The sequence below is a fragment of the Pezoporus occidentalis genome, unplaced genomic scaffold, assembly GCF_034315485.1.
Source record: "Pezoporus occidentalis ecotype Australia unplaced genomic scaffold, CSIRO_AGI_Poc_V1 ctg18, whole genome shotgun sequence".
Classification (NCBI taxonomy): Eukaryota; Metazoa; Chordata; class Aves; order Psittaciformes; family Psittacidae; genus Pezoporus; species Pezoporus occidentalis.
The window spans coordinates 551,398-564,420 of record NW_026913640.1 but is presented as its reverse complement, the minus strand read 5'-3'; the positions used below and the strand labels follow the sequence as shown (position 1 = coordinate 564,420).

General features: G+C 39.6%; 1 protein-coding gene and 1 long non-coding RNA gene across 2 annotated transcripts in view; one reads left to right on the top strand and one right to left on the bottom strand.

Annotated features, from left to right (window-relative positions):
* Positions 1 to 241: 241 nt before the first annotated feature.
* On the bottom strand, positions 242 to 2,934 carry LOC134161814 (uncharacterized). Its single transcript, XR_009964102.1, has 3 exons — positions 2,805 to 2,934; positions 1,397 to 1,482; positions 242 to 679 (listed from the first exon to the last, which is right to left on the bottom strand). It is a non-coding gene; the product is annotated as an uncharacterized LOC134161814 (long non-coding RNA).
* Positions 2,935 to 9,698: 6,764 nt separating this feature from the next.
* Positions 9,699 to 13,023, top strand: part of LOC134161812 (complement C4-like) — a 41,879-nt gene continuing 38,554 nt past the window's right edge. The window contains exons 1-4 of the mRNA XM_062614984.1: positions 9,699 to 9,851; positions 10,553 to 10,745; positions 11,800 to 11,983; positions 12,701 to 12,771. Of these exons, the coding sequence (XP_062470968.1) occupies positions 9,787 to 9,851; positions 10,553 to 10,745; positions 11,800 to 11,983; positions 12,701 to 12,771 (513 nt within the window). The 5' untranslated portion in view covers positions 9,699 to 9,786. The remainder of the gene's footprint in view (positions 9,852 to 10,552; positions 10,746 to 11,799; positions 11,984 to 12,700; positions 12,772 to 13,023) is intronic.

The window sequence follows — 13,023 nt, the reverse complement described above, 5'->3', positions numbered from 1 at the left end:
CTGTCAGCTGTGGTAATATGAGTTATCCCAGACTCCTCATGAAGTGGCTGAGAAGTTTTATTCTCCAACAAAACGACTGGTTTCAAGTCATGACTGCAACAAGTGCGTGTGTGTACACATAAACACACACACACACAATATGTTTTTATTATTCTATATATTTTGTATAGATTTTATAATGTAATATATATTTTAAACTTTACATATGGTTATATATAATACATTTGCGGCTTTTATATGGTAGGCAACAGATGCTGATATACGTAAATAGTACATATTTTATGTGTGTGTTTATATTTTTGTACTATACAATACAATTTTTTATTTCTATGCAATTCCTCAGATAAGATCTCAAAGTTGAAGTGTTACGGGTTGAGAAGGAGAATTCAAGGTGTATTTGCCTGGAAGGAATCACAGCAGCCAGACCCACAAGCAAAACCTGAGAATGCACCTCTCAGTACTTGGGATCAGGAAGACTGATTTGATACACTCTACTGGAGTCCAAAACGAGCAAACTGATGGCATTCAGGGCTGTCTCCCAGATGGTGGCTCCTGGGACCAGCAGCTGCCACCTCTACTTCCAGCTTGAGCATTTCAGTGCTGGTCTGCTATTGGATGCCAGGGGGCAGCACAGTCATTCCTCCAAAATACCTTGTGTTTGGAGAGCAGCAAGTAAATGCTTTGAGAAAAAGAGATGTTAAATGACAGAAGTTCTCCAAAAGTCCATGTTTCAGTGCCTCTTCCATTTCTTTTATGTTATGCTGTCGCAGTAGCAGGATTTCCCCCTGCTTGGAGGATGGAAAGCAATAGCCATGGCAGCAGCTTCTCCTTACGCCCCTCTCCTGGGCTGCTGGTCCCTCATCTCCCTTTCTGTTACTGCTGTGAGCTGGTTTTGGTCACTTATTAGCAGAATGGCCTGGAAATGCTTCCAGCTAGAAGGAAGGCAGCAGGCTGAGGGCCAGTGACAGGGATGCTGCCAGTGTCTGGGCCACGTGAGGCTGCTCTCCCTGGTCCCCAGACATTTTAAGAGAGCCTTTTTCATTTGGTGAAGGTATGAAGTTAAAACCTAATCAGCTGCCCAGGGAATGGGGGAATTTGGCAGCAAAACAAAGAAGAGCCATCATCTGTCGGACACAGTCCAGAATTTCTCTAAGGGCCACAGAAGTACTGCTTTATTCCCACATGAGTGCTTGTGGATGGGACCTTAACTCCATGGTGGCTCCTGGCATCCCCGCCAGTGCAGGAGATGTTGCTTTGCTCCAGCTCAGACCAGCCCTTGGTGTCCGTCTGAAGCACTCAAACCTAACACTCAGTCCTTTTCTTATTGAACGAGCTGCAGCAATTAGTTTGTAGAATAAAGTGAAAAGGAGAGCTCAAGACACAAGGAACATCCCACCCGGTAAGTCACCAACACTGGCTGCAAACAGGTCTTTTTGTGCTGCTGACACACAGTGTGAGGCAAACCTGTTGCTTGAAATAGATCTGTTGGAAAAAAGAGATAAATGTGTGCTTAATAGTAGGCAGGCCAAGAGGGTGCCTGCAGGTTAAAAGGCACCTGTTTTGTGGGAACAGTTTCACAAAGCCTGGTCGAATATTCAGGAATATCTTTAATTTAGTGATGTGAGAACAAATAGTTCTGCAATCTTCTCTGATTTGGGTTTTGTTTCATAATTTTATGGCAAATGTAAATTCATTCTCCTTTTTGCCTGGTGCACTCTCTGATGTACCTGCACTTTAAAGGGAAAATCTCAGAGCCACATTTGTATTCTGTATAGATCTTGATAAATTGGCCACACTGTGTGATTTGTTTTTCAGAGTCTGGCAAAATCAGCCCTTACAGCATCAGTGAATTACATTGCAAAAATGGGGAAAATATAGCCTTCAGTGTTAATATAATCATCAACAGCACAGGTATATCAAATCAGACATAATCTTGGCTTAGCTCTCTTCTTCCTTCTGGTATCCTTTTCCTTTATTACCTTCCCATTTTCCTTTTACTATAGCTCCTTCCTGCATTTCATTTACTGTACTTTTTTTGCTGCATGAAAATGTTGAAAACCTGCCACCTTCTGTTCTTTTTGGCTTTTGCACAGTCCCAAGAAAACTAACCACTGGAAACCTCTGTAAAATGAGTGCACAGGCTCATGTAGGCACACGCAGGTAAACATACATATGCACACATCTTTTAAATCCCTCTGAACTACAGAAATCTCTACGCATAAGCTTTTCTTTAGCTACACTATTTGCACTCTGGCTGTTACAATAAACATGCTCACTAAAGGATTTTGAAGGAAACCAGAAACTAGGTCAATTCTGACCACTGTTATGGGAGAAGGGGGAGGAGGAAGGTGATACTTCATCCAGTCTCTCTGTAATGACTTCACTGGATGAAGATCTGTATCTGCTTATTTCTCCTTCTTATCCTCAGCTCCTTCACCTCCACACACTTCCCTTCAGAGCTGCTTTGGAAGAATCTCCCTCCTCAGCTTTCACTGATGCAAGGATGCTGAAGAGCTTCTGCCAGGGCACACTGGGCATCCACACTTGCACACTAACACAAGAAAACAGTGGGATGGGAAGGCTGTAACACAGCTCCAGCCCCAAAGTTTTGCTTTTGTGTTTCATGACTTTTAACCTGAGTTTTGTATTGCTGATGATCCCTATTCAACCCCAAAAAACAAACACAAGGGATGTTTCTTATGCCACTCCCCCCCCCACTCCCCCCCCCCCCCCCATCTTCTGTTATCCCAAATAAAGCACAACATTATGGATATGAGTAGCTTGCTGCTCACTGATTTTCCTACCGGTATTTCCTCTAAAGCCGCGTGAGGACTGTCCATAACTTTGGCAAGGCCTGGCTGATTCTCCAAATTCCAAGGTGTGAGAAATACTTCATTTTCTGGTCTTTAGCCACTAACAAGGGGTGTGCTACTTTCCAAGGGCTGGGTCCTCAGGTCTCAGCTTCTTTTAACTGACGACTTTGTAGTGAAGAACATGTAGGTATGTAGGTAGGATACAGTTCTGTGTTAGGTGACAGAGGTGAAAAGCAGCACCCAGGAATGAAGGCAGGATGTTTGTGGGTCATCTTTGCAGGCAGATATGGAGACGGTCAAGGTACATCTCTCAGGGCTGCCAAAAAGGAAGGAATGTCTTTATCTGTGTTTGCATGAAGAGTGTTTTCCTAAGCTCACAGCTGCATTCTTGTGTACCTTATACACATTATCTTGCTTTTATACAGTCTTGGACTGCTCTGTGTAGGGGATCCTGCCTGTCTGACTCCTTAGAGAGGGCACTTTCAGATATCTGAGTTTCAGATAGGGTTATTATTTTGTTAAGAGCACTGTAAATACAATTAAGCCAGCCTTTATTTCTACTTTAACCCCCCTGGGAGAAGGGCTATCTGCACACTGTAAAGAGGAATAGGTAAAAAGAGTAAAATAAATATCTGTAGAAGGTGTATTTTGTCTCTGTGTTCTTTTAACCTCAGAGGTGTTATGACAGAGAAGCCTATTTCTGTGTGCCAGAAATGTGTTAGCATTTCTAAATAACTGGCCCTATATCACAAAATCTTAAGGTGCTTTAGTTCCTTAGAAGTGAAGCTAGCCCTCTGCCTATTGTGAAATATGGGGAGCTTAAAAATGATTTAAAATAATCTTCCCCCTCCCTTTTAGTTGTAAGTGGAATTTAGCTGGAACACAGAATAGGGGCCCCATGTTTTCCAGATAAGATTTTGCCTTGAAGGGAGTGGGAAAGAAGAGTGCGCAGCAGTATAGCAGAAAGTCCAGAAGGCACAGAGAGGGGTCAGGCTTCTGACTGCAATAATCTTTTCAGAAAGGATGCAAGTGAGATAAGGCTTGTTCTTGGCAATAAACGGTGCTGGTCACCACAAAACATTTCACCTTGCCTTCCAGGGTCTACTGCCATGAAGCTGATGTAGCTGGGTAAAGCAAGGTGCTCATGACTAGCTCTGAACTGCCAACTGAGAACATCACTGACTATATAAAAAGCTTACCCTTAAAACATGGCTTGAGCAGCAAGCGCTGCTTTTGCTGGTGTGCTTTCTTTCAAGATGATAGACTAAACAGTGGGTTAAAAAGCTGTATAAAAACCTGGAATTCTATCCAGACAAGTTGGTTTTGGACCCAGTGGAGTAAAGGCTGTTGATGTCAGCAGGTGAGTGGTTCTCAGTATCCCATAGTGAATCCCACCAGAAGAGAATGCATGATTGAATCCAAACTGCCAGTGGGTCACCTGGTTTTACTCTTTTTCTCTTCTTTTTTAACATGCGCTTAGGCATTCAGAGCAGACTGGGATAAGTCCCTCCACTAGGATAACCCAAATAATCTTTCAAAACCCACTACCTGTACTGACTGTGGTGAAGCTCAGGTACTTAGCTCACCTACAGGCAACCTGCACTCCCCATTGTTCCAAGTACCTGTCTGGGAGGTAGCAGGGGGTCTCAGAAGGCAGGACTGGCAATTTCACAGTTCATGAAAGCTTGCTGCCATGGTGGAGCTGCCCACTGGACGGTACCAGGGCTCTGTGCGTACAGTGCTCTGGGAGGCCCACATGCTTCGCTTCAAAGGACCTGGCTATGTCCCATCACCAGGCTAAGTGGTGTTTTACTTTCTGGTGTCTCATGTTCCTCTGAGTTAGTGGATGAAGTGAAGGTTTTAGGTATAATTTGCAGATCAGAACAAGGAAAGCTTCCAGTGGCAGACAGGCACACGATGAGCTGTGGTTGTACATGGCATTTCATTTTTTTCTCCTATTCGTTTGTGAAACACTTTTTAGCATAATTGTGCCATTGTCCAAAATGTTGGAGTATCTCCATTTAACAAGTCAGGAAATTCAAAGGACAAGGGTCAGTAACAGTTCTTAGTTGCTTTTTAAAATTTGCCAATATAAAAGACTAGTTTTCCTTGATTTGATTATATGCTTCCACATCCACAGACCTGGATGTGTAAACTTTATTCTTACTCTTCTCAGCTAGTTAAAATCTTAGCTTTTGCCACTGATATGATCAAGATGCCTTTTGCTTTTTTAACTTCCTATCTTTTTCTCCCATGAAAAGGAGAAGAATGCCCTAAAGAGACAATTATGTTCATTAAAGTCCATTAAATAAAAATGGACGAGTTGGGAAAGATCAAAATATTTGAAATATATTAAATTTTGTAAGTTATGTGCATTTGTTACAGTTGATAGCAAGGAAAAAAATGGGTTTTCTTTGGGGTTTACAATGAAATTGAAAGCAAATTAAGAAAAAATAAAAATAACAAAACACAAAGGACGGTTTTGAGAGTAAGACTGTAGACAGTCTCAGGATGTTTGGGTACAATGGCAGTACCCCAAATATCCATTATGATTTAGGCCAAGTTGTTTCATTCCTCTTTTCCAGCAGTTCTTTTCTTTCACCTGGGGTGAGAGAGCCATCTGCATTTTCAGACATCTCCTCTCCTGGCCATATGCAGTCCAATGGATTTTCTCTCAGCAAGGCTCTAGTCGGTATATTTATTAAATTTGACCTACATTTCTTAAAGGTACCAAAAGCTCTGTTACTCAGAGGAAAAAAAAAAAACAACAAACAAACATTTAACCCAAAACCCAGGATGTGTTACTACAGTGGGGTGAAATATTATGTCTGTAGTACAACACAATTATTCTTTGACCTGAAAAAATACATACTCTTTTATATAGATCACTTTCGCAACCCATTTCATCCCCACATGCAGTGCTGGGTTTGTGTGTTTTTCACAAATACTAAATTTCTTTTCTTTTCTTTTCTTTTTTTTTTTTGGCACTATGTTAAGAAAATCACAGAATCAATCCTACCTAGTGGAAAAATGAAGGAGGAACCCAGAAGAAAAAACTAAGGCTGGTTGCTTTATCTGTATATATTAGGAAAACCGATATATCCATGGGTTTTTCTATTTTCATTTAGGAGCCTGGGTTGTTTTGGGGATTAAGCAGATACTCTTAGGAGCACTAAATGCAGAATGTTTAAAGAAAATGTAGACAAAAAGGACAATTTTTCATGGTAAAAGCAACTGAAGCCTAGATTAACTTTTTAATTCATGACCAGATTATGATAAAGAAAAAAAGTATCATCGTATCATCTAAATTTACATATTCGATTTACATTGAAGCTAAAGAGAAGTTATCCTGCCGTTAAGAGGAACCATTCAAATTAGACCCACACTTCATGCTGTTGAAAGCAGATTTTAAAATGTAATTTTCTGAAATGCCAGAAGTGAATCATTGCCTTTTGTGTTTATCATAATTCCCTATAACTCGACAAAAAGGATATCACCACAGTGCTTATTTGTAAAATGTGCTTTGAGAAGCTGTCCTTTGTACTCTTCTGCCAGGGAAAGGTGAAAGAGTGCATTAAGAAACTGAAATAAAAGTTCGGTCTTGTTAGCATTTAGTGAGATTAAGGGGAAAAAGCTTTTTTGGAAGCACTTCAAGCCAAAGAACAAACACTACTGCTGGTACTCAAAAGACTATGAAAACCTACAAAGTTCAAATGAAGCTAGTAAAAAGAAAGATAACATATATTCAAAATAATGCAAGTCTGTCTCCCTACATTCAGGGCTCACCAATTCCTTCTTACACATCCATTAATCTCAGACCATTTTTCCACACACTGGACTGGATTGTGGGTCAGTTGAAGGATCAATAGGTGAAAAGTAGGTGGTGAGTAAACAGAAAAGGACTTTGTCTTTAGAAAAATAATGGATGCAGAAGTTATTTTATGGTGAGTTTTCTGTGTTCTCTCTTTCATGCATATGCTGGAGAAATTTTTATTATTTTATTTTATTTTATTTATTTCAGTTCATTTTTAATTTTTTCATTTTTTTATTTCAGTTCATTTCATTTTGTTATATTTTAATGTGGCTTTGAACTGGAATATTTTCCATATTCCTAGGAATCAAAATCCCAGCCAATCTGAAAAATCTGTGATACCAGAGAACAAGCACAATGATCATTTTATATAAACTCATAGACAGTCAAATAAAGCATAAGGAATTTTAAGCCTAAAAAGTTATGTATGCATTTGCTCTTTTTTTTTTTTTTTTGTAAGAGATGGAGAGAAAAATCCTTATTTAATTACAATTATTTGTTTATATTATGGATAACAAACGCCTTTTTAAGAACACCTCTTTAAATTCAAGTATAGCATGGTCATGCAACACATTGCTATGGATCACCATTAAGTACACACATGTACCTAGCCGTACTTCACAAGGAAGCCAAAGTGTGCAAATCCAATTAAAAAAAAATTGAAAGCAAAAAAATGGCTTTTGCAAGGTCCCCTTTAAAAAAGCAATCTCTGAAAATGTTTCACTGTGAGTTCGTAGTTGGCTCTTTGTATAGCTGTACAAACAGACCAGAGTCCCCTGACAAACAAGCCAGCCTGGACAATGGAAAGCACTTCTCCTCCTCTCTGATAAAGATTGGCACAACAGTGAGATTTTGGTGTGACCCCACTGTGCAAAGTTGCCTTTCCAGTGACTTCAGGAATAGGAAACCCATGTTGGTTGTGTTGAGTTTTCAGCTGGGATATTTCTGTATGTGTTTCTCAACAAGAGGGTATTGGGGTGTTGACCTTGTGGATGTTAAAAGTTTTTTATTATTATGTTTTATTTCTCTAGATTAAAATATAAAGGATCCATTAATATTAGTTTCTTTTCCTGTTTTAGTCACTGGAACGACTCAGTGATTGCATCAGCCCTGACCTTGGACAGTAGCCATATAGACCGAGAAATGAAACTGTTTCTGAAAATGGGCAGAGCCTTAGCATGCTCCACAGTTTCTGCTGCTGTTAATTAGCTCCCCTCATTCTCTTTGTTCATGTAGGAGTGAGAAGTTCTTATTTTACCAGCTGCAAGTTTAACAAGCCTCTTCTGCTCCCTGGGGAGAGCATGAGCCCTGTTCCCACCAGAACTTCTTCCACAAAACCTCTGTCTTTGTCCTGAGCATAGACCATATTGGTGATGAAAATTGCCGCTGTTCCTCACCATCCAGCTTGGGTCTTGGAAGCCAGAGGCCCTGAGGAAAATTATGTGATTTTGACATGGAAATAAACTGTTTCTTTTCAGGGCATAACTGCAGAGGAAATGAGAGGGTGGGGAAGGAGGGCAGAGTGAAAGTAACTTTGGTCTTAACAGTGCCCATTTCTATCTCCTGCAAACATCTCCCGAAAAGCATGGATTTGGGCCCTTAGGAAGGTGAGGTACCTTTTCTCACCTTCTCCCCCTTGTCTGACAGCTGAAATGAGAGTAGAAACCACAAGAGGAAGGGTGAAGGCGACTGTCTCTTTGAAAAAAGCTATGCTTAGAGCAGGCAAATCTTAGCCTTTGCCGAAGCGAGTTTGAAGCCAGAAACATTCTTGTTGCTACTACTGCTGGTACTTTCTGGGACCACCAATTGACAGAAAGCACTTGCCATCTGTCTGATTTTGAGTCAGAGGGAGCTACAGCACTTGTGAAGAGCCCAGTGTAAAATAGGGAACTGGTTTGTTGACACCTTACACCTTCTCCTATTCACCTACCTCCTTGTCTTAAGGCAGCTTGTCTGAAGAGCAAGGAAAAGTATGTCTCTTAGGCAAGGAGTGGGGTGAGATGGAGGCCTCTTCACCCTCACAGTGCAAGCAGCCTTTTCTGTGAGCATGAATTTCCCTTACAAATAGTGGAGTGGTGATTTAAGGCATCCATTGTTAATAATTATAGACACAGATTTAAATGTGGTGTATTAAAGGGCAGTTTATCCCCAGAACTTTCGGACGGGCATGTAATCATTTCTGGGATTTGACCTTCCTGTTAATCAGATGGGCAATTTTCTTTTTTCATTAGTCAACAAAATTATGTCTGTGAGACAACAATCCAGTAAAAGCTTGCAAAAATGAAACCCAGTAAGACTTTTTGTTTGTTATTTCATTTGCCCTTGACCAAAACTGAATCCTGCAGAGTTATTCCTCAGACACTTTTTTTGTCCCCTTTTTTGAGTATCTTGCCTTTTAAGAGACTGTGTGTCTTTCCTGCAATCTGAAGTGCCTTCAACTGATGAATCATCTTATGTGCTCATGCTAATATGAGACTAATTACACTCTGGAAAAGCCCTCTGTCTTGACCATAAAGCAAAACTTTGTGAGTAGCTGAAAGACACCTATTTTAATTCCACTTAAGTTAAAGCATTAATGCCTTCAAGGACTACAAACTGGGACTGAGTTGTACGGGTAGATTTCCAGCACAACTCCTTTGGTGCTGTCTAAACCAGGAGCTTTCTCTCAACTTTGGTGGACCACAGAGATGCCTGAAGCTAAGTAGAGAAGATATGAAGAAGTAAAGTTAATAGAGAAGGGACCTGTCACTTACATTTGTCTCCATTTAGAAGTGCTTAACAGACACTTTTTAGCCATGGCGTCTTGTTGAATTTGGGGATTGCCTTTGCCATATGTGTGAAAACTTCTCTCTGCTCATGACTTCTATTTGCTATCGTGAAAATGCTGAATCTAGGAAGAGAATGAATGAATAATCACATGTAAAACTGTGGCTCAGGCCAAAATGTCTCTTCCCAGGCTATTTAATCTGTGTATCACTAGCATGTGTATCATTATTGGTTGCACAGTTTTGCTAGTTATTAATAAATAACCAGGATAGGCAATGCTCTTTGCTGCGGTATGCCATCAGCTCATTCCTTACAACATTCCTTACAACCTGCAGCTCAAGGGGAGATTGACAGTGGCTGTTTGGTGTTTCTGTTTTGCAGATGTAGAGTTTTCCAATGGAAAGGCTGCTATTTTTGATGAGCTATTGTTTGCTGTTGTCCAGCGCACAGCAAGCACCATCGTAAGTACACTTTATTAATAATTCTTCACTCCTAACAAATTGTTTGAAAGTAGGAAATGCTAAAGGTTTTGATAGAAAATCAACAAAGCCTGGTTTTTTTTTTTTTTGATCACTGAGAATTTGTATTACCTTAAATAGGGGAAAAGTAAAACTGCCTTTTCAAGGAACTTGTAAGGGGAGAGATATCCATTCTGTAACAAACAATTTCAAATGTCCTGCTGAAGCATGATATTCATGCTGTTATTGCTGTCTGCTCTTCTTTAGTTTATGACATTTACTAGACTGGAAAATCTTGGGAAAGAAAACTCTCCTTTCTGTAATTGATTTCTGCAATGCAGGAAGCAAAGGTCTCACTTCTGGGAGAGATTCAGAATTTTTCTGTACTTATCCTCTATTTGAGTGGACATTTACATATGTTGATACTGGTTCTTCTAGTTGGACAAATTCCTCTGTTTGGGAAATAGATGTAACTGAGCAAATCAATAGAGCATTAACAAAGTCCTTCTAATTGACTTTGAAGAGGAGACTCTTGTTTTGTTACCGCCAGGATCAAGTGTATTTAGGTGTTTGCCATGGCCAGACAAGAGCTTTGATGAGATATTTGAGCAGAAATATCAAACCCTCCTCCCCTTTCAAGGGCATTTTTTAATTATGCAAAAATCATTCTTCATACTGGACAATCTGTTTTTCTGTTGGTTTAGATTTCTAATTACTGCCCCAAATGTGGTACATTTGGGTACACATGAGACAATAACAGTTCAAGTCCACGGAGCACAACATCCTGTGCAAGTTACTGCATACTTCAAAGATGAGACAAAAAATCAGCTGCTATCAGAGAGGGTCATCTTTAACCTTAACCAAAATAACAACTACCAAGACATGAAAAAATTAATGGTGAGTCTACGATCATAGTGATGTAAATGTTTTACTTTGGTGATAAAAAATCCATAATCTGTACTAGGAATACACTGGAACAGAGACAGCACTGATCCTTAGACACAGATGGCAAAACACCAGTTCCAGTGTCAGCAGCACCCTATTCACCCAAACAGCTAATAAAACAATCACAAATATAATTTCAGTGATGATTGTGGTGCTCTTTTGTGCCCTACTAGCATGCTCATCACATGGTGATGAAAGAGCTTTTCATCACTGTAGATCTGTGATGAAATTAAATTTTAAAACATGTAATTGTTTTATTGCTGTTTGGTTTTCTGCATAATTTAAACTAAGACTGCCTCTGGCATACTGCCCGTTTTTACAAAACAGGAGAAACCTTGAAACGTGCAGTTTCTCAGACCAAAGCTTGTGATGTTTCTGCAAACGTGTAAATTGATTAATTCTTTGCATCCTGTTTTGCACCATTTGCTTCTGACATGTCTCTCTGAAGTCTGGCAGCATTTAGTTCGAGTACTTGTTTGGGCTATTTGGTTGGAAAACAGCACAGAGCAAGACTCAGTTTAGCTCAGATTGATTACTCACAAAGCTAAAACCTGAGCTTTCAGATCAGGTTCTTCTTGAGCATGACATTTAGAAACATTGTATTAACCACCATGAGGTAAAGCTCTAATCTCATAGCCAGGATTTTAGCAAGTGAAGGACTAAAAGAAGCTGCTACTACTTCGAAATGACATGGTAACTAGAATTTAACATGCACATAGACTAAAGAAATGTCACTGGGCTTGAGTTATTGCCACTGGACAGAAGAATATGTATTTCTATGGTGGAAAATGGGGGATTAGATAGCATTTATACTTAAAAAAGAAATGTTCACCCAACGCAAGATACAACGCTCAGTGAGAAAGATATAATTTAGTATCTGTATTTGAATAGTGTTCATAAAATGATTTAAACACTTCAGGTGTTTTGGGCGTTAGCTGTGTGGTTCCAAAATTACCAGCTTCTTGTGTGTGGGGGGGGTGGGGTGTGTTTCTTTTGTCTTCTTCAGGTCAAGCCAGGAACTCAACGACAGGATCTGTTCAAGAGGAGTCATCTGCCATATGTTCTGCTAGTCACTGAAAGCAGAGACCTTTATAAGCAGACCATTCAAAGCACTCGCATCCTCCTGTCTTCCAAGAAAGGCTACATTTTTATTCAGACAGATAAGCCTATATACACACCAAATTCCAAAGGTTAAAATACAAATCTGCATTTCAGATGTCAAATATAAATACTACAAGGGCATGATTAGAAAAAGCAACAGTGACTTGAATCTTCCTAGTATACATCCTTCTCATTTAACCCCTTCTACCTCTGTCCTTACCAGCTGGTCCAGATTTTAAACTCACCTTTTACAGGCAGGGCTTCTACAGGGTGTGCTCTGCACATTGTATTAACCCATGCGGAAATGTCACCGGAGTTACAAAGTCATTCTCTCTTCTAATAGGAGCCAGGCAAAATCTGTTCTTTTTTAGTCAAAAAGCCTAACAATGGCTTTCCATTGGAAAGCAAAATTGTGAGAAACCTGTGAAAAACCTCTTACTGCTTCTGTTTTCAACACCAGCATCCTTTTCACTTAAAGACTGCAACTGTTTTGTTACTTAAAAATTTAATTAACAAGAGAGACAAGTCAAAAAAGTTCTTGAATTTGGTTGCAGGCCTTGACTGTAAAAGGGATACAATACTGAGTGAATCTCCTTGGGTATTTTTTGGAACTTGCTTCTAAAAGGTATCTGTTTGGTTGTGAAACATGCAAAGCATTTATTTTTCTTTTATTTTTCTCAGATTTCTTTTCATTAAAAGAAAATGTTTTATCTTAAATTTAGTAACCCATTTCAGAGCTTGTAATAATTGCTACCTAGAAAGGCCAGAAATGAATATGTGAAAAAATTTATTCTTCTGTTAACCAGTAAAATACAGGATCTTCATTCTGGACAATGCTATGAGGCCAGCAGATGACACAGTTACAGTCGCTGTGCTAGTAAGTAGACAAAAAAATGTTAATGAGTGATTCTTTGGCACAGGAACTATGAAAAAGATCTGAAAGTAAAATTATAACTATGCCTTCTCTCCAGAAAACTGTATTTACACATTTTGAGAAATGTCTACTTATTTTTGGCTAATTTCAGGAGCATGGAGGGAAACATACTGTGAATATTAAAGCAAGAAAACAAGCAGAGCATTTTCTCTTTGTTAGGACTAGCATATGAACCTGAGCTTTTGGATGTAGACT